Here is a 27960-nt window from a genome sequence, read left to right as displayed (position 1 = left end):
GAAGCGGCGCCGCTTGTTTGAAATCGGCGGCGAGGGCTCCAGCCGGGCTCGAGCCGCTGGGTGCCATGTCCACCCCTCCGCTGGCGCCCGGGGGCATGGCGTCCGGCCCCTTCGGCGGTCCGCAGGCGCAGCAGGCGGCGCGCGAGGTCAACACGGCCACGCTGTGCCGCATCGGCCAGGAGACGGTGCAGGACATCGTGTACCGCACCATGGAGATCTTCCAGCTGCTCAGGAACATGCAGGTGGGCGCCTGGAGTGAGAGAGCTGGGGAAAGGGGGACTTCCCGGGCGACCTCTGGGTGCCCGGGTCGCCTCTACCCCCAGGTCCTCATCCTCTGTCTGCCCCTTGCCCTGGGAGACCTGGCGTCCCACCCCCTTACTCCTGTCCTGAAAAACTTCGGTGGCCGTCCCCCTGTCCACCCATGTACACAGATAGCATGTGTCTGTCCCATACCCTGGAAAACCCTCAGGCATGGACACACCCCCTTACACAGTGTCCCCAGCATGCATCTAGCCCCTGAGCAGGTGAACACCCTCGTACACCATATGTCCTCCAGGATGAGTCTGCCTCCTGGCCTGAGCGATTCCAGACGCGGTCACCCCCATTTTCCCCAGCACTTTACCCTTGCATGCGTCTCTCCCCGACCCCAGGTGACTCCTGGAGTGGCTATGCCCATTACCCCGAGAAGTGGCACCAGCAGATGTCTGCCCAGCCCCAACTATCCCAGGAGTCATCAGGTGTGGTCACCTTTACCACCAGACCCAAAGTATCCCCAGTATGTGCCAATCCCCAAAGATCGTGGGCTTAGTTGGTGGTGGTATTGAAGGCACCTTTCCTAGACTGGACCGAGTTATGCAGTTGTTTTATAAACTTTGTGTTTTTCAAAGGTATAAATACACCGTGCTTGCCTTTTAGGATATAACATTTTTAGAGCAAATGCCCAGAAGTTGAAGAATTCAGACAATAGTTGTAACCCTTTCTAGGCGTACCTAGATTACAGTAAGCTCTACTAATGTAGAGTTTTGACATATTTAGGAGTATACTTGTGACTTAGTCATAGTCACAATAGTGAAAATAGCCTTTACCCAAAAAGTTTCTTTACACCCCTATGAATCGTTTGCCTCCATTCCTTGGAGCCACTTGTTAGCATGTCCCAGTTTTACATGCTAGGAATCACATAAAGCATGTGAGCATTGTAGGACAAGGTTCTTTTATTTTCTTTTTTTTAATTGAATTTTATTTTATTAATTATACTTTATTCACTTTGTATCTCCCCATAAGTCCCTTCCTCCTTCCCTCCCAGCCCTACCCTCCCTCCCCCTTCTTCACCCATGCCCCTCCCCAAGTCCACTGATAGGGGAGGTCCTCCTCTCCTTCCTTCTGATCTTAGTCTATCAGATCACATCAGGAGTGGCTGCATTGTCATCTTCTTTGGCCTGGTGAGGCTGCTCCCCACTCAGGGGGAGGTGATCAAAGAACAGGCCAATCAGATTATGTCAGAGGCATACTGACTTTTTATTAATTACACTTTATTCATTTTGTATCCCCCCATAAGCCCCTCCCTCCTCCCCTCCCGATCCCACCCTTCCTCCCCTTTCTGCATGTATGCCACTCCCCAAGTCCACTGATAGGGGAGGTTCTCCTCTCCTTTCTGATCTTAGTCTATCAGTTCTCATCAAAATTGGCTGCATTGTCCTCTACTGTGGCCTGGTAAGGCTGCTCCCCCCTCAGGGGGAGGTGATCACAGAGCAGGCCAATCAGATTATGTCAGAGGCAGTCCCTCTTCCCATTACTATGTAACCCACTTGGACACTAAGCTGCCCTGGACTACATCTGTGCAGGGGTTCTAGGTTATCTCCATACCTGGTAATTGGTTGGAGTATGAGTCTCTGGGAAGACCCCTGTGTTCAAATTTTCTGATTCTGTTGCTCTCCTTGTGGGGTTCCTGTCCTCTCCAAATCTTACTATTTCCCACTTCTTACATAAGGTTCCATGCACTCTGCCCAACTGTTGGCCATCAGGCTCAGCATTTGCTTTGATAGTCAGAGGCCCTCTGCGGCAGGTTTCTAGGTTGTTTCCTGTTTTCTTCTTCTGATGTCCATCCTCTTTGCTTTGTGGGATGGGGATTGAGCATTTTAGTCAGGGTCCTCTTTCTTGATTAGTTTCTTTAGATGTACAGATTTTAGTAGGTTTATCCTTTGTTATATGTCTATATGAGTGAGTATATACCGTGTGTGTCTTTCTGCTTCTGGGAAAGCTCACTCAGGATGATCCTTTCCAGGTCCCACCATTTACCTGTAAATTTCATGATTTCCTTATTTTTCATTGCAGCATAATACTCCATTGTGTAGATGTACCACCATTTCTGCATCCATTCTTCAGTTGAGGGGCATCTGGGCTCTTTCCAGCTTCTGGCTATTACAAATAAAGCTGCTACAAACATGGTTGAGCAAATGTCTTTATTGTGTACTATTTGGATATATGCGTAGAAGTGGTATGGTTGGATCTTGAGGAAGCACTATTCCTAGTTAGGACAAGGTTCTTTTAGTGTATATTTACATGCCATTTCTCTATTATTTTGTTGAATGAATACGTGGCAGCTTTTGCATTTGTACATCTATGGGTTCATGTTTGGGTTGTTTTCACTTTGAGCCCTTATAAACAGTTCTTCCCTTATAAATAATGTCAAAGTTTGTTTTTCACAGACTTTTGTGTAGGCATTTATTTCGGGTGGTTTCAGAGTGTAATAATTGAATCCCAAATATATCTTTAATTTTTTTTTTAATAAAGCTGATCTACCTGAGTTTCCATCCCCAAGCAGTTTCTGAGGGTTCTAGTTTCTCTCGTCTTCATCATTTGTTACTGTTTTACTTTGCCAGATACTTCTGTCAGTCTGTGGCCCTCACTTCCTTTAATTCCAAACAGTTTTTGAAGAGCAAACGTTTTATGATTTTGGTGGGACCCCCTTGTTGATTTGTTCTGTAGATCTTGCTTTTGGTATCAAACTTAAAAATCTTTTGTGTAACCCAAAGTGGTGAATGTTTTCTCTAGAAGTCTTTGAGTTTTCCCCTTCTTTATAATCTGTCTTAATTCTGGAGGGATGGTTCTGGCGATCAGTTTGGGTCTACATTCATCTTTTTGCATCAGATATCCAGGTTGTTGGGGTACAGGTTGTAAGTCGTTATTTGTTGACTGCCCCAAAGCTACGTGGTATGCTATAATTGAAGCATGTCTTAAGACTCTTAGCAACTTTTACTTCTACAGATGTCCCAAGGAGTATTTTATTGCTTTTGTTTAAGAAAAGATGGTTGGGATTTTCGTCTCTCATTTTTGTAAAAGTGATTCTTTTTTTGTGGAAATCTTTTAGTACTGTGTCAGTAACTCAGTGTAAAAATGTTATACAAAGAGTGTATCATTATGAATGGACTCAGAAAATTGAAATTCTTTGGCAGTTTCAAGTGAATAGATTCAGAACGAAAATGAGTGGAGTGTAGATTACGTGATTCTCAGAAGTAAGCATGCCCTGTATTTCTTTCTTTTACACTGTTAGCACCCAAATTAGAGGGTGTAGAAACAGGTATGGTCGCAATCACAAAACACTTATCAATCGCTTTCCTTGGCCAGGCACATGACTGTAAGAACAGTTTCAGGAGGTATTTTTTATTCCTGTTTTATAGTTAAGGAAACTGAGGATTAAAGAGAGGGAGTCAAGGATCTACCATCACAGATGATGCTAATAACCTGTTGCTGCAGCACTTGAGTTCTTGAGTCACCTGTACTACTAAGAGAGATTGAACTCAACTCCATCACCCACACATGAAGAGACTTTTTCTGAAAGTTCCTGCCCATAACTGGGCTCCAGGTAGGCCTGTTTTTTCAAACTGATTTATAAGGGCTGCAACAGTTACATGTCTGCCTTTCACTTTGGGCTCAAAGTCATCTCCTACCTTTTAGGGGACAGTCCAGTGATCCTAAAAGGCAACAACAGTGTGACCCTTGAGTTCCAAAAAGCAGAAGTGATGATGGAAAATATATTACTTGAACAACATGACTGTTCATTTTAACCATAGGCTGCTTGTCCATTCTCCAGTATCCATGGTTCATTGTGGCTATTTTCACAGTTGTGACTATAATGAAGTCACAATATATTCCTAAATATGTCAAAACTTTACATTAGTACAGTTTACCGTAATCTAGGATATCAGGGATATTTTAAGAAAAGGAATGCAGCAAGACTGTTTGTACCTAGCCTTCATTACAGCACACATTGTTCTGCTTTATTAATCTTGTACTTTGTCATAGTCTGTATACACAGGAGTAAACCCTGTGAACAGGGATCTCATGTCACAGTTTCTGGCATCTGCTGGGCAATGAGGCTTTTACCTGGATACCAGCAGGAGGGACTACTCGGTGCTCTTCAAAATACTCAAGTTTCAAAGCATTTGTCCACAAAAGGGAAGCAGCATAATTGCACACACTGCTATAGATACTTCTCGGATTTCCTTGAGAAAAACTGGTTCTTTGTGTAGTAGATGTCCTTTAGCTGCTCAAGATTCTGAAAACTAGATTTTCTTAGAAAAAAAATTAGTAAACACATTTTTGAAAAGAACATTTTCAAGGTGTTAAGAAGTATCTACCAAATATTACTGAATCCCAGATTAAGATTCCCTGTGGAAAATAGCATTGCTTTGATTATCCTTTTAATCTTATTTCATATTTTGGCTACATAATGTATTCATAATTTAGCAACAACAGTACATTGCAGTGAGCATTCTCCTTTCTATTCCCTGTCTGCTGGGTACCTAATGCCTCTCTGTAAGCAATGGTCGCTAATGATTCTAGCCACTGTTTATTCTCATGTTCTAAATGTTCTCTGCATATTTAATCAAACCTGTGTTTATGTTTTCTCTTCTCCCTTTTGCACAGATAACAGTATGATGTACATGCGATTTTGTACTTTGTCTTTTTCATTTGATATATTTCAAAATTTATTTATATGTATATAGAAAGTACTCCTTTTCTCTTTCTTTCTTTCTCTCTCCTTCCTTCCTTCCTTCCTTCTCTCTCTCTCTCTCTCTCTTTCTTTCTTCTTTTTTAATACCTTTATAGTATTCCACTGCATGGAAATACTCTAGTCAGAGCCTTTATACTGCTTTAAATGTCTCGCTCAATGATAATGCCCAACACAAAGGAGCAACTGTACCTGATGATGATGAAAACCTTTTAGAGTACCTAACTTGGACTAATCAGAGCTCCCAGGGGCTCCCAGAGACTCAAGTGGGGTCTGCACTAGGTCCCTGCATACACCCTGTGGTTGTTTAGCTTGGGCTTCTTGTGGGATTCCCAACAGTAGGAGAGCGTTGTGTCTGACTCTTTTCCCTGCTCTCGGAACCCCTTTCATCCTACTGGACTGCCTTATTCAGCCTTTCTATGAGGGTCTGTGCCTAGTCTTGTAACTCCTTAGGCCAGTTCAGTGAACATCCCTAGGATACATGCCTTTTTGTTGTTGTTTTGTTTTTCCGAAGGGAAAGGATGAAGAGTAGTTCTGGGGGCAAGGGGCAGTGGGAAGGGGGACTGGAGGACTGGATGGAAGGGAGGCTGTGGTTGGGATGTATTGTGTGAGAGAAGAATAAGAAAAAGAAAAACAAAGAAAGCTCACCCCACTCCTGTATTGGTTCAGTTACAGCTTCTTACAAATATATGTGACTGTGGATGTTGATTGTTTTTCCCCGCAGCGATATCATTGATGCCCCGGTGCCTTCTTCTCATACACTTATATTTTACGTTTTTAAATATTTTTTTATATTTTATATATTTTTATATATCAAAATAGGAGTTCTTTGTTTACTTTTCCACTACAGCTTAGATCCAGAAGAACCTGTTAGTGGTTTACTAGTGTCAGCCTAGACAACCTTGACGTTGTTGAGTCTTGGTAACCAAGAACATGGAGTGTCCTTTTCTCGTTTCGCATTTTTAGTTTCTATTTTTCTAAATTTATTCCTAGATAAGTTTTTATTATTGCTGTTGTAATAGGTTCTTGCTTTTCCATTTTTATTTTAGAGATAAAAGCAAAGCTATGATAACTTTCTGTTAATTTTATACTTAACTCCTTATAGCATTAGTTTATCGTTAGTAGCTTGTTATGACGTCACTTGTAAATAGTGATCACTATACTGCTTCATATTTAGTGTTTCAACCTTTCTCTCTTCAACCTGGCTGGCTCCCCTCCAGCAGAATGTATCAATGGTAACTGTGGTCTTAGTATATGTCTTTTTCTGTTCATGACCTTAGTGAGAACTCCTCCAATGCCTGCACATCAATCATGAGGCTGACTTTATAACCTAAATATGTTTTTCATATATTGGGAATTTTACTATAAGAATAGGTGATGAATTTAGTTGAATGCCTTTTTAGTATCTGGGAGTGTGATATATTTATGAGGGTTCATCCATATTCATGAGGGAGATGGTTATTGATGAGCTTTCCAGCTGAGTAGCTACGCCACAGCATGCAGCAAGGGATCTTAGGCACTATTACCATAAGTTCTATACAGTATGGAAGCCTCATCACTCATTTTCCCTGCCACTTCTGCATCCAGAGCAATGCTTGACATGCGAAAGGTAAGCAGTAAGCTGATATTGTATAAAAACTAATATCCAAACTCACTAAGTTGGCAGATTTCAGGTGGATAATTCTTTGCATTTCAACAAGATTGCTTTTCTTCATAATAAGACTCATCAATCTTTTTGTACCTGACACACACTTCTCATGAACACACAAGTATAGACTTGGGGGTGAAGTGCTTATTAAAATTATTCAGACTGTACACTAAAACTCTTGTGCCAAGTTTGTTACAAAGAGGAGTTCCAGTCTCCACTAAGTGGAGCATGTAGACAAAGTAGCAAACCCAGTAAGAGGCAGGATCCAGGAGCCGGTGCTTCTCTAAGTGAGATGTGGTCTTCACATCCCTTGTTATCGTTCAGATGGGAAAGTGGGGTTCTTTAACTGTTTCTCTGGATTATTGGTGCCTGTTAATGTCTGTAAATGAAGTTCTTAGGGGAAATTCTACACTGTATGGAAGCATGAACCCTTCTAGTGCCATCATATTTTAAAATGGGAACAAAACGCATTTGGTATTTATCACACTTCAGTGGAGCATTTTAAAGTATATTAATGCTAAGGATTCATAAAACTATAAATAATTCAGAAATGTCAAAAGATCTGTCTTCTGAGCTGAGAAACTGTAACGTTTATAAAAGGGACTCTGATAAGAAACAAATTATTCAAGCCTACTCAAATTTCATTTGTATGTGACTATATGAATACTTCTGGCTTCTTTGTAAAAATTATGTCATTAATTAATTAGCTTCAGTAGTTCCACCCCTGCAGTTGTTCCTAGGATGTTGTGTACATGGGGCAAATTCTTTTCCAGAGCTGTATCACCTGCCTGCCATTCACTTCTGTTTTGAAGCATGGTCTCATAAATTTCGGCAATCTGGTCTTGAAATCACGTTATGTAGCAGGCTGACCTTGATCGTGTAATCCTCCTGAGGGAGGTTACAGGCCTGGCTGATAACATTCCCTTATTAAGAAAATTTGATGACTCAGAACAGAACTATCATAGTAGTTATTTGTAGTGATTTATTAATAATGTTTGAGTATATGTTGATTTGTACCCATATCTTCTGTTAATAATTATTTTCAACAAACTTTGGTGGTTTATATTTAGTTTTTACTTTGCACATCTTAGTGTCTTTATTGTCATAGTTAAGATATTTTGCAAATGCTTTTGGAAATATGAGAGCATATTCTTTTTCTGCAAAACAAAGCCCTAAGCTTCTAGATACATGTATATAATGTATATGTGTGTATGTAATTATATATCTATAATTCCTGGGCAAGTTCAGCAGTTTGCTGCTTTTATGTGATAGTCGTATTAAAATTCTATGTTTATGACATTAAAGGACTAAGGCATTTCAGCTGTTAGCAGTATCGTCCCAAAGCCCTTTCTAAGGCTCTTTTACTGAAGTGAAACGATGTGCCAAGTTGCTAATAAATTGATGTGTGTTACTCTTAAAACCTCACTATTTTTGTTGTTTTCTTTTGCCTGCCAAGCTGCCTAATGGTGTCACTTACCATACTGGAACTTACCAAGACCGATTAACAAAGCTACAGGACCATCTTCGCCAACTTTCTATTCTCTTCAGGAAGCTACGGTTGGTCTATGACAAATGTAATGAGAACTGTGGTGGAATGGACCCCATTCCCGTTGAGGTGAGTTTGTGATAGGAGCATGCATGTCAGACGTAAAGTATACTCAGCACATCTGTAATTTTTCCTCTTTCTCCTTTTAGCAGTATTCCTCGTTTTTAATATTATTTGTTTGACTTCTGAGAAGAGATGAAAATGTGAATAGAGATGTGCATTTTTTCATTAATGATTTTTGTAGCATTTGTTTTCCAGGCTTGTAGCAATATTTTGTGTGCTTTGTATTGTGATTTCAATGACAGTGATTTCTTTTATTACTTTAGAAAAAATATTTAGTTATTAGTAGCAATTTTTTTACCATTGCTGAAACAAGTTGTATTTCAGTAGAACTTCATCAAAATGGTAATAGCTACAAGTCAATCAGTCTATAACAATCGATTTAAGGTTGAAAAGGAAGAAATGAGCTGAAGCCAGCAGTTGGAGGTCAGTCTTTGAAGAAATATATATATTAAAAGTGAGAGGCAAGCAGTGACTGGGAGGATGGATGGAATCAAGGGTTGAAAAATTGTCTTCTGCCACCAAATACAAGAGACCAGAACATATGAAAATGATGAAAAGTATATGCAGAGGTAGGAGGAATAAATAAGAGGCAGAAGAGTTAGTTCAAGGCTAGAGTCTGTCTTCAGAGAGTTCTGCAGTAGGAGAGAGTTCTGCAGTAGGAGAGGAGAACTAGAGGGCACTTGTTGATCTGGGTCAGTTATATGTGTGCAAGAATACAAAGCCATTTGCCAGGTGGCCCGTACTGCTTCTTCATTACAATATACAACAGTGGAGACTGGTTGATTCCAAGTGTTGGCCACATTGACAAGGGCTTTCTTCCAGTAAGTGCCATCACAGCCGCACATAATTAACTATGTTTCTGCTAGAGGGGTCATTGCCCTGTAAATTCTTTATCCTATGTAAGAAATTCTCACAACTAAAAGAAATGAAGCCACTGACATTCTGAGTGACATCAGTGACATTTGCATCATAAATGTCCTCTGTTGTGGTGTAAAGGAAGCCTGACTTACTGTGGATAGACTGAATCTATGAGAGCAGGAGCTATATCAGTCTTTCAGTGTTTCCGCCAGCATGTAGCAATTGCATATTTGCTGATTGAATGAATAGATTATTAATTAATATGTGACATCCAGTAGTTTTCTTGAGGGGAAAGTGAGTTTTGTTATTATTGTTGTTTTTAGTTAAGCACAGTAAATTTTATTGGAAAACCAAGGTCTTGTGGAGGTTAATCTTCTTAATTTTTTCTTTAATTTTTGAAATTAGAATATAATTACATCATCTTCCCCTTTCCTTTTCCTCCCTGCATTCCTTCCCATGTACCAACCCCACCCCTGGCCTTGTTTCCTCCCAAATCTGTGCCCTCTGGCCTCTTTCTTTGTTTGCATATATGCTGTTTTGCAGAAGAAAGCGGAAGTCTGGTTCATAGAATACACTGAAATGGTATGCTTTTAAAGCTGTAGTTTCAGGCATTTTCTTGAAAATAATTTATTTTTCAAACATTTAAAATATTTTTAAAATGGATTCTAAGCTAATGTAGTCTCTATAGTAGTCTAATTCACATATTTGCCTCCCACATTATACTTCTCTGCCACTTTCAGCAACTTATTCCATATGTGGATGAAGATGGCTCAAAGAATGACGACCGTGCTGGTCCACCTCGTTTTGCTAGTGAAGAGAGACGAGAAATTGCGGAAGTAAATAAAGTAAGTTATTCGCTGGTACATTTTAGGTTTCAGAGTTCTTGATAAAGATTACTAGGGAACCTAGCATAACTCTAAAACACCTTTTGAATTTTGGAGTTGCCTGCTGTTTGTGTGGCCGTATTTTGAGCAAGGCAAGAAATGAAAGGTAAGCAGGGGTCCTATCTGAAGAGTAGGGAAAGAGCATGGATTTCCCTCCACAAAGCCCTCTGACAGCCCAAGGGGTGCTCAGTCTCAGCCCGTCCGCTTCCCTGAACCGAACTCTACCTTTCTACGTGACAGCAAATGATGAAAACCTACCAGTAGGAAATGTGGCTTCCTCAACCCGTGAGTCAGAAATTACAGGCATTATGACAGCATTATCCTACCTCTGCCCCAAAAGGTTTTCACTCAGAAACATTTATTTGACTTCAGCTAGTTCTCACGAAACAGAACAGTAGAAGAGACTTGGGGATTTATTCTGTCATGGAGATGTGGCCCCCCCCCCCCCCCCCGAAAGCTATTGAACAAGCTCTCAGCCTCACTCTTCCACTGACACGGATGACCCCGTCAGTCACACTCTCTTGATAGTATCTACCAATGTGTTTATACTCAGCTGTATAAAGTTAATTCAGTTCCTGTTCATAATATACAGACTGTCAGTTACCGTGGAAAGCGTTTGCTCTCAGGCAGCTAAAAGCCATTTGATACACTCCGGAACACTTGTGCTGACTCAGTACTTGAAAGAAGAACAAAGCTTCTTGTTCTACCTTTTTTAATTTTTCATAAATAGCCATAGTTTTTATATAAGTAGAGTGTAAAAATATTCCTTTTAAGATGTCATATAATAAAATCTACCGGTGTATCTAATACTCTTGGAGAGGTTATACCCAGTTCAAAAAGATAAGAAATAAGTGCTCAAAAATAGGAGTTATTCACAAGCCTGTTAGCATGCTCACAAAAAACTCACCTGATAAACAAATAGAGTCTATAAAAAGTTCTGTAAAAGAAGAGTTTAATACCCAACTAAAACCATGCAGTTGCAAATGCTGTAAGCCATCATAAGTCTCTTTAAAGCTCTCTTCACAGTTTCAACAAGACTAAGTGGATAGGAATTGTCACAGTAACTAGCCTTGTTAAGATACAGAAAATAATTTTTGAATAATTAAAAAGAACATATAAAGCTCTTGGCAGAGCAGTAAATATTATAAAACTACCAGTCGTAATTACTTCATAATTTTGTGCAGAATAATCCAAATCCTAATAAAATGTAATACGAAAGCATGCAGAAAAGAAAACAAAACAAAAAGGAAGCTCTTAGTACAGTATTACCCAAAAGTGAGTAAAACCAAAATGAGATTTTCTTCTGAAAATATACAAAAGTGTTCTTCAGAAAGCTGATAAATAAGATTAATAATGCAGGATTGTTTACGTCAAAAATTAAAACTAGTGTGAAGCATTTTATAAAGGCATAAATAAGCATGTAATGCTGGCCCAGGAATAAACAGATTGGTAAAGTAATAGCCAAAAAAACAGTTTTGTTGATGAATATGAGAATTTAATATGACAGGAAAGGGATTGTGTGGAAATTTAATTTTAGAAACAGAAAATTGGGGGGAATTAACTAATTTTACACTACTGCATATTAAAATGAATTTCAAAGTTTAGAATTTATTTAAAAATTGGAAAAATAATAAGGGAAAAATGTACTTTAAAATCCAGGAGAAAGGGAGACAGATTGTAACTTTGTAACTTAAGAATGTATTCTTTGAGAATTTTATACAGTATAGTGTAATCATTTTCTTTTCCTCCCCCACCCTCATCTTCTCAGACCTCTCCTCCAATCTCCAAATTCATCTTTTCTTAAAACAAAATAAAAGAAAAAAGCCACTAAAGCCATGGAATCCGATTTTCATTGACCAACTAATCTTTAACATAGGGCCTGCCCTATAGTGTGGTTGATATACTCAGTGTCACACCATTGAAGAAAAAATGATTTTTCCTTTCCCAGCAGCTGTCATTTGCAAGTAGGTTATTGGCCAGGGATTGGACTTTGTGCCTACTGGGTTTTGTCTTGCTTGAGTTTTTATGGGTCTTATACTTGCTGTCATAGTTTCTGTGAGTTCACATATGAACTCACATATGTGCACCTCCCTGTTGTGTCTGGTTAAAGCTGTTTCCTTAAAAATGCGCTAATTTTGGCTCTTATAATCTTTCTGCCTCCCTTTTCACATAGATCTCTGAGACGAGGGGAAGGGTGTGATAAAGGTACTCTATTTAGGGCTACTCCAAATCACTCTATACACTCTATATATTTTTTGTATTAATTACAATCTACTGTAAGAAACTTCTCTGATGAGGGTTAAGTGATATATAAGCTATAGTAGGAAATCATTAGGAGTTTTATTGCTGTGTTCCTTTAGCAGAATAATAATAGTAGGTTTTCTCCTTGACCCATGACCTATCTAGACTCAGATTCTTGGCTCCGTTAATAACGCTGGGTCCTGTCTCATGGTGGGGTCCCCAATCAAAAGGTGGTTGGTTACTCCCCTAGCATTCATGCCATGATTGCAGCAGGGAGCATATACTGTAAGCAGGGCATTACTGTAGCTTACAAAACCTGACTTTTTTTTAACAGTGAGCAGTGATTTAAAAGAATATTTCTAACAAAAATAGAAGAAATTACTATTATGACAAAAAGAAAAAAAAAACTTATAGCAGGAAATTGGAATGAGGAGGGGCCTGTGAATTTAGATCTTGAAATCCTGAAACTGTGTTCATGTATTAAGAATTCTCAGGCTAGAAGTTTTGTTTTGTTTTGTTTTGTTTTTTCAAACAGGTTTTCACCTGCTTAGTTAGAGTCACCCCAATGTATTTTATGTTATTAGTGGCTATTGTGAAGGGTGTTGTTTCCCTGATTTCTTTCTTGGCCCTTTTGTCTTGGGTATATAGGAGGGCTTCTGATTTTTTTTTTTTTTTTTTTTTTTTGAGTTAATTTGTATCCTGCCACTTTGCTGAAGGTGTTTATCAGCTGAAGGAGTTTTCTGGTTGAGTTTTTGGGGTCACTTAGGTATACTATCATATCATCTGCGAATGATGAAACTTTGACTTCTTTCTTTTCGATTTGTATTCCCTTGATCTCCCTTAATTGTCTTATTGCTCTAGATAGGAATTCAAGTACTATGTTGAAGACATATGGAGATAATGGGCAGCCTTGCCTTGTCCCTGATTCAGTGGGATTGATTTAAGTTTCTCTCCATTGAGTTTGATGTTGGCTATAGGCTTGCTGTATATTGCTTTTACTATGTTTAGGTATGTTTCTTGTATCCCTATCTCTCCAAGACTTTAAACATGAATGGGTGTTGGACTTTGTCAAATGCTTTTTTGGCATCTAAGGAGATGATCATGTGGTTTTTCTCCTTCAGTTTCTTTGTGTGATGGATTACAATAATGGATTTCCATATATTGAACCATCCTTGCATGCCTGGGATGAAGCCTACTTGATCATGGTGGATGATATCTTTAATGTGTTCTTGGATTCAGTTTGCAAGTATTTTATTGAGTATCTTTGCATCAGTGTTCATAAGAGAGATTGGTCTGAAGTACTCTTTTTTTTGTTGGATCTTTGTGTGGTTTAGGTATTAAGGTGACTGTGGCTTCATAGAATGAGTTTGGTAATGTTCCTTCTGTTTCTATTTTATGGAATAATTTGGATAGAATTGGAGTTAGCACTCCTTTGAAGGTCTGGTAGAATTCTGCACTGAAACCATCTGGCCCCGGGCTTTTTTTGGAAGGGAGGCTGTTGATGGCTGCTTCAATTTCCTTGGGGGATATAGGACTGTTCAGTCTTTCTACCTGGTCTTGACTTAATTTTGGTACATGGAATCTGTCAAGAAAATTGTCCATTTCTTTTAGATTTTCGAACTTTGTGGCATATAGGCTTTTGTAGTACAACCTAATGATTGTTTGTATTTTCCATTGTCTGTAGTTATGTCCCCCTTTTCATTCTGATTTTGCTGATTTGGATAGTTTCTCTCTGCCTTTTAGTTTGGCTAAGGGTTTGTCTATCTTGTTAATTTTCTCAAAGAACCAGGTCTTCATTTCATTGATTCTTTGAATTGTTTTATTTGTTTCTAATTAGTTGATTTCAGCCCTGAGTTTGGTTATTTCCAGCCATCTGCTCCTCTTGGGTGTTTCTACTTCTTTTTTTTCCCAGGGCTTTCAGTTGTGCCATTAAGTTGTTTGTATGGGATGTCACAAATTTCTTCTTATAGGCACTTAGTGCTATGAGTTTTCCTCTAAGTACTGTTTTCATTGTGTCCCACAAATTTGGGTATGTTGTACTTTCATTTTCATTGAATTCTAGGAAGTCTTTAATTTCTTTCTTTATTTCATCCTTAACCCAGCTGTCATTGAGAAGTAAGTTGTTAAGTTTCCATGTGCATGTAGGCTTTTTGCTATTTCCATTGTTGTTGAGGTCCAGCTTTAGTCCATGGTGGTCAGATAGTATACAGGGAATTATTTCAATCTTCTTGTATCTGTTGAGGCTTTCTTTGTGACCTACTATATGAAGATAAACAAGAAAGAGGTCCAGGGGTAAGATGATCAATCCTCATCTAGAAAGACAAAGGGGATGGACATTGGAAATAGGAGAAAACAAGTAACAGGACAGTAGCCTACCACAGAAGGCACCTGAAAGACTCTAACTAGCAGTGTATCAAAGCAGATGCTGAGACCCATAACCAAACCTTCGGCAGAGTGTAGAAAATCATTTGAAGGAAGGAGGAATTAATATATCCTAGAGGGGACAGGGAGCCCCACAAGGTCCAAATGTATCTGAGCACAGGGGTCTTCTATGAGACTGTTTATCCAACCAAGGACCATTCATGGATAAAACCTACAACCCCTGCTCAGACATAGCCCATGGTAGCTCAGTATCCAAGTGGGTTCCCTAGTAAGGGGGACAGGAATTGTTTCTGACATGAACTCATGAGCTTCCCCTCCCCCCTAAGGGAGGAGTAGCCTTGCTAGGCCACAGATAAGGACATTGCAACCATCCTGAAGATACCTGATAAACTAGGGCCAGACAGAAGAAGAGGAGGACACCCCCCATCAGGGAACTCAGAAGGGGACAGAGAGGAAAGGAAGGAGGGAGGGAAGGATTGGGAGGAAAAGAGGGAGAGGGCTACAGCTGGGATACAAGTAAATATATAAAATTATTTAAACATAAAAACATATTAAAAAAAAAAGAATTGTCAGGCTGAAGATAAGCTGAGAGGTACAGCACTTGTCTACCAATCACAAAAAAGAGAAAGGGGGGAAGGAAAAGCAAGCTGTTACCTTTTTTTTTTTTTTTTTTTTTTTTTTGAGAAATTGAGACACCTTTTATTTTATTTTTTTAATTTTATTTTTTTCTTATCAGTTACATTTTATTAACTCTGTATCCCAGCCGTATCCCGCTCCCTCATTCCCTCCCAATCCCACCGTCCCTCCCTCATCTCCACCGTGCCCCTTGCCAAGTCCACTGATAGGGGGGACCTCCTCCCCATTCATCTGATCCTGTTTTATCAGGTATCTTCAGGACTGGCTGCAAAGCTCTCCTCTGTGGCCTAACAGGACTGCTCCTCCCTTGGGGGGTGGGGAGGCCAAAGAGCCAGTCATTGAGTTCCTGTTAGGAATAGTCCTTGTTCCCCTCACTATGGGAAGCCAATTGGTTACTGAGCTACCACAGGCTACATCTGAGTAGAGGTTCTAGGTTATATCCATACATGGTCCTTGGTTGAATGTCAGTCTCTGAAAAGACCCTGTGCCCAGATATATTTGGTCCTTGTGGAGCTCCTATCCTTTCCCCATCATACTAACTCTCCTTCTTTCATATGATTCCCTGTACTCTGCCGAAGGTTTGGTCATGAGTCTTTGTATCTGCTTTGAAAACACTTCTAGTTAGAGTCTTTCAGATGTGCTCAGTAGACTCCTGTCATACGTTCAATGCACATCCCATCAGTCTTTCTAAACAAGGATTGATCATCTTACCCCATGTCTGCTCTCTTGATTATCTTTTTTAGGTGTATAGATTTCATTATGTTTGTCATATCTTATAGGTCTATATAAGTGAGTATATACCGTGTTTGTCTTTCTCCTTCTGGGATATTTCACTCAGAATGATCTTTTCTAGATCCCACCATTTGCCTACAAATTTCATGATTTCCTCCTTTTTGATTGCTGAGTAGTATTCCATTGTGTAAAAATACCACAATTTCTGTACCCATTCCTCCGTTGATGGACATCTGGGTTGTTTCCAGGTTCTGGCTATTACAAATAAAGCTGCTATAAACATGGTTGAGCAAGTATCCCTTTTGTGTACTTGAGCAAACTTTGGGTATATACCTAGCAGTGGTATAGCTGGGTCTTGAGGAAGCACTATTCCTAATTATCTGAGAAAGCGCCAGATAGATTTCCAGAGTGGTTGTACCAGTTTACATTCCCACCAGCAGTGGAGGAGGGTTCCCCTTTCTCCACAACCTCTCCAGCGTGTGTTGTCCCTTGAGTTTTTCATCTTGGCCATTCTGATGGGTGTAAGGTGATATCTCAGGGTCGTTTTGATTTGCATTTCCCTGATGGCTAATGAGGATGAGCATTTCTTTAAGTGTTTCTCTGCCATTCGATATTCCTCTGTCGAGAATTCTCTGTTTAGCTCTGTTCCCCATTTTTTAAGTGGATTACTTGGTTTGCTGCTTTTCAGCTTCTTTAGTTCTTTGTATATACTCGATATTAGTCCTCTGTCAGATAAAGGGTTAGTGAAGATTCTTTCCCAATCTGTAGGCAGGCGTTTTGTTTTGATGACAGTGTCCTTTGCTTTACAGAAGCTGTTCAGTTTCATGAGGTCCCATTTATTGATTGTTGCTCTTAGAGCCTGTGCTGTTGGTGTTCTGTTCAGTAAGTTCTCTCCTGTGCCAATGAGTTCTAGGCTGTTCCCCACTTTTTCTTCTAACAGATTTAGAGTATCTGGTTTTATGTTGAGGTCCTTGATCCACTTGGACTTTAGTTTTGTGCAGGGTGATAAATATAGATCTATTTTCATTTTTCTGCATGTGGACATCCAGTTGGACCAGCACCATTTGTTGAAGATGCTGTCTTTTTTCCATTGAATGGTTTTGGCTTCTTTGTCAAAAATCGAGTATTCATAGGTGTGTGGGTTTATTTCTGGGTCTTCTATGCGGTTCCATTGATCCTCCTTTCTGTTTTTATGCCAATACCATGCAGTTTTTATTACTATTGCTCTGTAGTACAACTTGAGATCGGGATGGAGATACCTCCAGATGATCTGTTGTTGTACAGGATTATTTTGGAGATTCTGGGTTTTTTGTTTCTCCATATGAAGCTGAGAATCTTTTTTTCAAGGTCTGTAAAGAATTGAGTTGGTATTTTGATGGGAATTGCATTGAATCTGAAGATTGCTTTTGGCAGGATGGCCGTTTTCACAATGTTAATCCTACCAATCCATGAGCACGGGAGATCTTTCCATCTTCTGAGATCTTCTTCAATTTCTTTCTTCAGAGACTTGAAGTTTTTCTCAAACAGGTCTTTCACTTGCTTGGTTAGTGTCACCCCAAGGTACTTTATGTTATTAGTGGCTATTGTGAAGGGTGTTGTTTCCCTAATTTCTTTCTCAGCCCTTTTGTCTTTGGTATACAGGAGGGCTTCTGATTTTTTTGAGTTGATTTTGTATCCTGCCACTTTGCTGAAGGTGTTTATCAGCTGGAGGAGTTCTCTGGTTGAATTTTTGGGGTCGCTCATATATACTATCATATCATCTGTGAATACTGACACTTTGACCTCTTCCTTTCCGATTTGTATCCCCTTGATCTCCTTTAGTTGTCTTATTGCTCTAGCTAGGACTTCAAGTACTATGTTGAAGAGGTAGGGAGAGAGTGGGCAGCCTTGTCTTGTCCCTGATTTGAGTGGGATTGATTTAAGTTTCTCTCCATTGAGTTTGATGTTGGCTATAGGCTTGCTGTATATTGCCTTTACTATGTTTAGATATGTACCTTGTATCCCTGATCTCTCCAAGACTTTAAACATGAATGGGTGTTGGACTTTGTCAAATGCTTTTTCAGCATCTAAGGAGATGATCATGTGGTTTTTCTCCTTCAGTTTGTTTATGTGGTGGATTACATTGATGGATTTCCGTATGTTGAACCACCCTTGCATGCCTGGGATGAAGCCTACTTGATCATGGTGGATGATATCTTTGATGTGTTCTTGGATTCGGTTTGCAAGTATTTTATTGAGTATTTTTGCGTCAATGTTCATAAGAGAGATAGCTCTGTAGTTTTCTTTTTTTGTTGGGTCTTTGTGTGGTTTAGATATCAGGGTGACTGTGGCTTCATAGAATGAGTTTGGTAATGTTCCTTCTGGTTCTATTTTGTGGAATAGTTTGAGGAGAATTGGTGTTAGCACTTCTTTGAAGGTCTGGTAGAATTCCGTGCTGAAACCATCTGGCCCAGGGCTTTTTTTGGAGGGGAGACTGTGAATGACTGCTTCAATTTCCTTGGGGGATATAGGGCTGTTCAGTCTTTCTACCTGATCTTGACTTAATGTTGGAAGATGGAATCTATCATGAAAATTGTCCATTTCATTTGGTTTTCAAATTTTGTGGCATATAGGCTTTTGTAGTATGACCTAATGATTGTTTGAATTTCCTCAATGTCTGTAGTTATGTCACCCTTTTCATTTCTGATTTTGCTGATTTGGATAGATTCTCTCTGCTTTTTAGTTAGTTTGGCTAAGGGTTTGTCTATCTTGTTGATTTTCTCAAAGAACCAGCTTTTTTTTCATTGATTCTTTACATAGTTTTATTTGTTTCTAATTGATTGATTTCAGCCCTGAGTTTGATTATTTCCAGCCGTCTCCTCCTCTTGGGTGTATCTGCTTCTTTTTTTTTCTAGGGTTTTCAGTTGGGCCATTAAATTGTTTGCATGTGATGTTACGAATTTCTTCTTGCAGGCACTTAGTGCTATAAATTTTTCTCTGAGCATTGCTTTCAATGTGTCCCATAAATTTGGGTATGTTGTGCCTTCATTTTCATTGAATTCTAGGAAGTCTTTAATTTCTTTCTTTATGTCTTCCTTAACCCAGCTGTCATTGAGTAACAAGTTAAGTTTCCATGTGCGTGTAGGCTGTTTGTTATTTCTGTTGTTGTTGAGGTCCAGCTTAAGTCCATGGTGGTCAGATAGAATACAAGGGATTATTTCAATCTCTTTGTATCTGTTGAGGCTTGCTTTATGAACAACTATATGGTCTATTTTGGAGAAGGTTCCATGCGGTGCTGAAAAGAAGGTATACTCTTTTGAGTTTGGATGAACAGATCTGTAGACGTGTATTAGGTCCATTTGATTTAGGGACTCTGTAAGTGTTTTTATTTTCCTATTTGTTTGCAAGCTGTTACCTTGTTTCTGATAACTGTTCTCTAAGTGGCTTTATAACTGTTTTGTTGCTGTGGAAAAAAAAGATAATCATGCAAAATTTTACCACAGTATCTTACTGGGACAAGTTTATTACAGTTCAGCAAACAAGTAGATATACAGATTTCCCTAAGTTTGTCTACTTTGCAGTAGCAGCTAATGTTTCCTTGTTTGTTTTCTGGTTTACACTGACTGACTTAACTCAGGTTCTAGGTGCCATAGACATTATGGAATTGTAGGTTGTTACAAAGAGGAAACAATCAATGTAGATATTTTTAAATTCCCTATGTAAAACCAAATAGCATTGTGTGAAAATTCAGTGTATCTTCTCTTGACAGGCCAGAGATAGCAGCCTTCTTATACCTCCAACTTTAGGAGTACATAGTTGTTCTCTTCTGTATATGTATGTATATGTGCATGTGTAGGCCAGAGATGAAGGCTATCTACCCTGTCACATTTCATCTTTTTTATTTTTTGGTTTATTTGTTTGTTTGAGTCAGGGCTTCTCTGTGTAGCCCTGGCTGTACTGGAGAACTCTCTTTGTAGACCAGGCTGGCCTCGAACTCAGAGGTCTGTCTGTTTCTGCCTCCCAAGTGCTGAGATTAAAGGTGAGCACCATCATGCCCTGTTTCTGTGGCAGTTTTTGGCATCTGGGGGATTTGGAATTTTTTTAACTGGAACAGTTGTTCAACAAGCTCATGAGACTCACACATGCATGCTAGGGTTATAGATGTATACAGACACACCTGACTTCCATGTGGGTGCTAGGGATACCCACACATGCTTCATGCTTACAAAGGAAACACTTTACTCACTGTGCAATCTCCCCAGCCCTGGTTGTATATTTTGAGCACTAGAGAATGGTGGTGACAGAAGGGGACTAAGAACCTGTTAACTTAAATTTCAAACCAGAAAGATAAACAGAGTAAAATTCACTGCAGAAAAGCAAGGATGTCCAGGTCAGAGGGCAATTTGCAGGTATGGGTGCTCTCCACCATTTGTGCCAGGGATCAAATTCAGGTACTTGGACCAAGTCTTTAACATATGAGGCTTTGGCAGATACTTACGTGAACTGTTGTAGCTAGTTGCACTAGAAAATGCAAAATATTATGCAAAATATCTTACCTATTATGAGTATGAAACATGAAAATGAATAGTTTAAAATAATAGCCCTGGCTGGTTTTGATGCTGAAAGGCAACATTAAACAATAAAAACAGGAAAACCAAGTTTTGAAATGATTGCCAGGGATTTTTAGTTTTCTGTCTCTGAGGGTTTTATAAGTTTTCTGTTGAATGTACTTTTAACTTCACCTTTTAATATTCAAGTATCTGAGTGCCTGCTGTATGCCAAGTGTTGCTGAGTGGCAAAAGTCCTGCCATGTCGTAACCCCGTGTTTGGTTGCCCTCTTGTGCATGGTGGACAGGTGGATGGGTACTTCAGATTCTAAGACTAAAGAAAGCAGCAGCATTTTCCATGCTCCTGGTATGCTTAGAGAAATATTTACAGAAAGAAGAATATTGTATCCTATTTCAATATATTATTTTTGGATTAAATAATGCTTCATGGATCTGTATAATCAGTAACAAAGTTTTCTTGAAAATGTATCCAGAACTTCATTCTAACACGTGGTCTTTCTTCTAAATAAACAGAATAGTAGGCTTGAAGTTCTGGTTTTACTCTGGCTGGTCATTTTCAGATGTTGCATCATGTCGCAGAGGTTGTAGGGCAGCAGGCTGACTTTGGTGAGGCTGGTTGCCATGGCATCTGTCAGCAGTCCTGTCATGCTGGGAAGCTGGGCTGTCTGTGCACCTGGTCCTCACTCTGTATTTGATGGAAATCATCCTAGGGAAAACGGCCTAGTTGTAATAGACTCTGCTTTATTTTAATACTTTAGTGTTTGCATCTTGTTTTTGAGATCCTTAAGCCCTGTTTCCAAGCAAAGGAGGAATTTTTGTTTGAGACTATCTGCTTTGGGAACATCAGAATTGAGTTTTATTTTGCTTCAAAGTGCTCTGTTGATGGGCAATGAAAGTGAAAGAGGTACCGGCTAGTATCAAAAGATTGACAAGTAATCGAGCCCAAGCATTTGGAAATTAAAGCATTTTTCATCAAGTGTCAGAGCTTTTATATGAATATTAAATTACATGGTATGACTTAGCATAAACATACTTTGTAAGGATCCACACTGCTTACACGCTCACCTGTTAATGGAACAAATTATGCACAGCTGATGGATTTTGAAAATAGCAGCTGTCAGCTTCTGTTAAAATCAATCAGTGGCAAGATTGTGTATATTAAATCTTATATCGTGTCATGAAAATGTCTTTACAGTTTTACCACTAATAAGCATAACTGTCAGTTTCACTGTTGACGGTATTGTAGTGTGCTTTGAGTCCAGATATTTTACTTGTGTGCTACTTTTAATTAAAACTTTGTTATTGTTAGTAAAACTCTCTAAATACCTAGTGTTACACTTTAAAAAAAAATATTGCACAGATTTTGGTGTTAGCTTGGAAATACCCTGCATTCTCTTGTAAATTTTATTTGCCAAGAGCTAGCAGGTGAGAGCAGCATATTTCCCAATGAGTCTGCTTGAAAGTGGTGTTAGTGGGGTTTCACACCCGGTCATTAGTGCCTTTGAGGGAGCCCTCTGCAGGTGCTTTTGGAATACTGATTATAATAACGTCTATTGTTAATTACCCAAGAGCATGATTTTATTTTTTCTAATTGCTCCTTAGTTTTCATTGACAGTGTAGGCTGGCTTGGTCATCCAGCTTAGTGTTAGATGGCGCTCAGCTGCTTCTGAAACTCAAGTCTCTGTTCCTTCCCTCTTTGTCATCACAGATTCAGTCAGCCTTTGCTCTTCGTTTCAGTTGTATGTCTTAATGGTCTTCCTTACCTATCATCATAGCCAGGTCCTTTCATTCTTTGCTCCCAACCAGCTGTTTGAGATCTCAGGCGGGTTCTTTGGCTCGCTGACCTTTCCTGTCAGAGGCAGGGTCTACCCTTACCCCACCTTATCCTCCACCAGCCAGCTACTGGGTGTAGTCTGTCTGTGCTGTCCTCATCTTGAGATGAGGTTCTGAACTTAGCAAAGTGATCACACTCAAAATAATGTTGTAACTTATTAGTTCAAATTCTCATTTTCTTTTGTGAGAAAGTGTCCCACGATGTAGCCCTGGGTGTTGAACTCACTGTGTAACTCAAGCTGACCTCAGACTTGCAACAATCGTTCTCCTTCAGCATCTCAGATGGTGGAATACAGGCGTGTGCTACCACACCCCACTATCAAAATAGATTTTTATATCAACCCATATTCCTGTTCATCTTTTTATTCTTTCTCAGTAACTCTTTTTTTTTTTTTTTTTTTTTTACATAGCTACTGAAAACCTGGGGTTAAAAAGGAAAGCATGGTAGCCAAAGTATTTCACAGCTAGAAGTGGTGATTCAGTGATGTGCCATAGACTTGAATGTCGATAAAGAGCAGCCACTTGGAACCATTGTGAAGCCATGTGTTAGCTCAAACACAGTACTTTTCAGCCACAAGTCTGTGTAACTATCACTTTTTGTGTGGCTGCGCAGAAAGCACAGTGGGCAGGACCTTAAGCTCTAGCCCATTCATACCTTAGGAAACTGATTTAGTCTGGGGTCAAATGACAGGTGAGGTTACAGAGGTAAAGACTGCGATTGAGATTGCCAACCTACCAGCTTAACTCCACCCTTGGTATCCTTCCAGGGAAGTGTCCCTGTCTGGGTCTCTGAGGTGTGTGGTTGATTTTATTAGACAGTATACATGCCACTGTGCTGACTGACTAACACATAGTCACGTGAGATGGGTTGTCTGAAATGCTGGTCAGAGGCTCCCTGTATCAATCCTCTTTCCCAAAGACCCCTTCAAGTCCTGAGAGAGACAAGCTTGTGTGCTGCATGCTTGGATGTCCTGAGAGGCAAGGCCTATGTGATATGCACTTGGATGTTTTCGTCTGACTGAGTCTTGTGCTATTCTGTTTTCAAACACGAATTTAATTTAATCACTGTTATTAGTATCATTAAAGTGTCTGTAATTGCTTTTTGCTTCCTAGTGAAAGTGTTTAATGTCCCCTTTAGTGACCTTCTTCCTGTTTGTGACTTCTGAGTCTGGATACAAGCAATAAAAGAAGTTCATTTAATCTCAGCTTATTTTTTAATAAAGTAACAAGACTTTCAACCTCATCCTAGTACACATGTAATAGTTTACCTGGAGGTAATTAAATAGAGGACTTAAAAATAATCTAGTTAAAACATTGTATCTTTTAATCTAATGTTTCACAAGTATTAATGAATAATTATTATTATAATAATTGGTACGAACACTAACCAGAGTGTCTGTTTGTATCACATGTAATCTAAGCTAGTATTTATCACAGAAGAAAGATTCTGAAGATATGCATAAACCATATTTCAGGAGTGCCCGGGAATAGAGAGCTGGGGCATGTGTGAGGCTCATGCAAACCTTATCATGGGAGTCTCCCTTGTCTCCAGGCCACCTTCATTTCTAGGGTTAGAAGGAGGACAGGCCGCATTTTAGGACAGTAACTTCTGCTATATTTCTGGAACACTAACTTTATATGAGCCATCATATTTTTATTATGCTTTATGGTTTTTATATTGACAGCTTCCATGCTGTACCTATCAACAACGTGTCAAATGCTTACTTTGGTATCAGACAACTGAAATATTTTAGGCAAATCAAACTATTTGGTTCTCCCATGAACTCTTCATCCTTCTGGTATGAGGTGAAACACCCATGGCCAGTGTGATCCATTTCTAATTGGTAAAGAGCTGAGCTTCCAATCACATACAGCATCTGAATGGACAGTGTCATATCAGCCATTATGTGCCACTGTCCTTACTGCATCTAAATACTAGGTTATCACAATTGAATGTGCCATATATTTTATGGTGGAATGGGTGCAGGGATCAGGGGCCTCTATGGAATTGAGTTAGAAATCAAGGTATCTGTCAGAGACTAAGATCAGAAAAGGGTAGAAATGTGATGCTTTGAATAATAATGGCTCCCATAGCTCATTTATTTGAATACTTGGTCCCTAGTTGGTAAAACTGTTTGGGGAATATGTGGCCTTGTTGGAAGAGTTGTGTCACTAAGGATGGGCTTTGAGGTTTTAAAAGACTGAAGCCATTAGCGGTGTCTCTCTCTCTGCCTCTCTGCACCTCTGCCTGCCCCTGCCTTTTCTCTTTCTCTCTACCTGGTAGTGGTTGTCTCAAGATGTGAGCTGTCAGTTACTGCTCCAGCGTCAGGTCTGCCTCCCTGCTGCCATTCTCACCACTAGTAATCATGGCTTCTAACCCTCTGGAACTGTCAGCTCCATGTAAACTCTTCTACAAGTTGCCTTGGTCTTGATGTCTTATCACAGCAATAGAAAAGGTGCTAAGAAAGAGACCTTTTGTTTTACAGGAATATTTGGGCTAGCTTCTGTCTGGATCATTAGGGTCCTAATTTGCTACACTTCTAATTTCATCATCTATGTATTTCACATCACATTGTTGGTAAATCCTTTTGTTTTCACAGAAACTCAAACAGAAGAATCAACAGCTGAAGCAGATTATGGATCAATTACGGAATCTCATCTGGGACATAAATGCCATGCTGGCAATGAGGAACTAAACTGATATTTAAATCTTCTGCTCTACTCATGTGATGCGATTGGCTGTTTTTCCCCTTGAGTATTCCTCCCTGTGCAAAGATTATTTATTTCTTCATCTTAAGGGCTAGCACTGGACTTGCTATTTTCACACTGCAGTGTTTACTATACCCTCCTGTTTAAATGCCATTGGTTTTAAGATTGTTGCAGTAGCCTTTGATAGAGTGAGAGTTGATGAAAGATTATTATACTGGCCTTTGATAGGGTGGGAGAGGATTCATAGTTAATATTCATGATTTGAATAAGTTGAAAAGTTTATAAATAAAAATTCAAACATAACCAGTGTTTTTTCTTATTTTAGTTGCTGTGTTCAAAGAGAGGGAAAATATAAATATTTTAGCAACCATATTTTCTCTAAAAGAAGTTAATTAAAATTAAAAATATTACCATTTCACCTCATTTTTTTAAATTCAATTTTATTTTCAAACCAGTAACTAGTTTGCTGCTCTGAAATTACTTTTATCATGTTCTTAAAGTGTTTTTCTGAATTGAAATGAGAGAGGTGATTTAACGAAGATAAAAATTCGTTACAGATACTTGCGTATCTGTGACCTGCCTTAAGCCCGATAGCAGGGAATTTGCTTTTCACAGATATCCCAATTCTGACTATGTGTAGAAACAGTGCATTTTTAAGAATTCTAATCTAGACTATTCTTTAGAACAGTGGTTCTTTCTCGTTATTATTAATTTTTATTATTATTATTATTTAAAATGCATTCACTTTGTATCCCAATTGCATTTCCCTCCCTCACCTCTTCCCAGTCCCATCCTCTCTCCTTCTTCCTTCCTGTCCCTCTCCCTGTCCACTGATAGGGGACATCCTCCCCTACTGTCTGATCCTAGCCTATCAGGTCCCATCAGGACAGCCTGAATCCTCTTCCTCTGTGGGCCGGCTAGGTTGCCCCCACCAGGGAGAATTGATCAAGAAGTAGGCAACTGAGTTCATGTCAGAGACTGTCTCTTCTCCCTTACTAGGGATCCCACATGGAGACTGAGCTGTTTATGGGCTATATCTGAGCAGGGACTCTAGGTCCTCTCTATGCATGGTCTTTGGTTGATGCATCAGTCTCTGCAGTACCCACTGGGCACAGCCTTTTTGGCTTTATTGGTCTCCTTGTGGGGCTCCTGCCCCCCCCCCAACTCCTTCTATATCCCCTTCTTCCATAAGACTTTCTGTGCTCTAGGACAGTGGCTCAGCCTTCCTAATACTGTGACCCCTTATTATGGTGACCCAGCCATAAAATTATTTTCTTTGCTACCTCATAACTAATTTTGCTACCATTATGAATTGTACTGTAAATTCTAATATGCAAATGGTCTTAGGTGATTCCTGTGAAAGGGTTGTTCATCCCACAGATTGAGAGCTGATACCTTAAGATAAAAGTACTTTTTCAGTTTACAGGTCTGTCTGGCGGGCTTTCTAGCCTTTGTCACAAGGTCCTACCTGGTCTGACTTGACTGTGAAAATCCTGCTGTTTGATTCTTGTTTGTGGATTAAGTTTCTCCAAAAGGTCACCTAAGAAACGAGTAGCCAGCTTCCTCTGAGAAAGGGAACCGATACTTGGGATCAGAGTTCAGAATTTGCTGATCTTTCATTGTCTACACTTTTGTACCTTCTCAGTGTAATAGCCTGTACAGATATTACCTAATCAAAACTACATTTCATGCTGAGCTATGCAGATTGCCAGCAGTATTAGGTGACAGAGTGCAAGAAGACTTGAGTTTACTTCTGCTGATAACAGTTCTAAGCAAGCCCACTATTGATGAGAATCATCGGGGAATCTCTGTATAGTTGCAGGGCAAAAGCAACTATGTGAACCTGAGACACAGAGAAGCATGTAGGACAAAGTCTAGGTTAGCATGGTACTCCACAGGACCTAAGGATCGTACAGCTTGTTAAGACATGCAGGATTTCTGTAGGTTTTCCTATGCACCATAGTCTGTTTAGCTTTTGCTGTTGTGACTTTAATATACTATTGTACTAATGATAATGAGGCATGCATGCATGTAGAACAGTATTAATCTAAGCTCCACTTGACTTGGACTAAGCACATACCTCTCTTTGAACAAAACACTTGGCAGTCTGAAACCATACCTGTACATATGGGATGTGCACTTTCCTAAACAATTCACCTAGCAGCGTAGGATCCCTACTTGCATAAAGCTGCACACTACCATCTCTGAATAATGGAATAAATTTCTTTTCCTTTAATGACCATCTTCCTTAGGATCTCCAGTTATACCAAGAAGGTGAAGAGGGCTAGATCTGTCTTAGACTAGGAAGGCCTAAACAGTTGAAATCAGAGCCTTTGGGTATCTCCACTCAGTGTATTGTGGTAAATTCTGTTACTTCCCTTTGAATAAACTTCCCTTGTTACTTTCCAATCTGTGTTGAACTTTTTATTTCAGTCTTGAATAAGATGCCAAGGATTAGTAAATACATACACTGAACAGTGCTATAATCACCACACTTGTTAATTTAGTGTTTCATTCGTGTCAACCATTATGGTAGTAAAAAGGTTTGACGTAGGGCTTGGGTGTCTTAAATATGTCACTCAGCCATTTAGATCATCGACAGTGGCACAAAGCCGTTCTCAGGGTGGTAGAAACTCCATGCTGTAGGCCTTGAATACATAGAGAGTGACTCTGGTAGAGCAGAAATGAGTGCGGTTACTCTGCTGTAGAGCTCTAGCCAAAGTTATGGGCAGCTGCGCATGCTCCTTCAGAACGGGGGCTCTCAAGATTCCCTGTGGTCAGTCGTGGCTGTGGTGGGGCTGTTGTAAATGCAGATCTTGCTAGCTCTCCATCTCTACCAGTAAACTAAAGTGCCAAGAAAGATAGCTTTA

At 39.6% G+C, this 27960-nt stretch overlaps 1 protein-coding gene across 1 annotated transcript; it reads left to right on the top strand.

Annotated features, from left to right (window-relative positions):
- On the top strand, positions 1 to 27499 carry Med30 (mediator complex subunit 30). The gene is made up of 4 exons (XM_055626778.1): positions 1 to 242; positions 8116 to 8274; positions 9867 to 9971; positions 24982 to 27499. The coding sequence occupies exons 1-4, from the start codon at positions 66 to 68 to the stop codon at positions 25075 to 25077; spliced, it is 537 nt and encodes a 178-aa protein (XP_055482753.1). The 5' UTR covers positions 1 to 65; the 3' UTR covers positions 25078 to 27499.
- The last annotated feature ends 461 nt before the right edge of the window (positions 27500 to 27960 follow it).

This window comes from Psammomys obesus, unplaced genomic scaffold, assembly GCF_907164565.1.
Source record: "Psammomys obesus unplaced genomic scaffold, mPsaObe1.curated_primary_1811, whole genome shotgun sequence".
NCBI lineage: Eukaryota > Metazoa > Chordata > Mammalia > Rodentia > Muridae > Psammomys > Psammomys obesus.
Note: the sequence above shows the minus strand (reverse complement) of the source record. Positions and strands in the feature narration are given on the sequence as shown.

Coding starts and splice junctions, on each gene's coding strand:
- Med30 (XM_055626778.1), top strand. CDS start 66: ATGTCCACCCCTCCGCTGGCGCCCGGGGGCATGGCGTCCGGCCCCTTC. Junction 243..8,115: donor AGCTGCTCAGGAACATGCAG/GTGGGCGCCTGG, acceptor TTGCCTGCCAAG/CTGCCTAATGGTGTCACTTA. Junction 8,275..9,866: donor TGGACCCCATTCCCGTTGAG/GTGAGTTTGTGA, acceptor TGCCACTTTCAG/CAACTTATTCCATATGTGGA.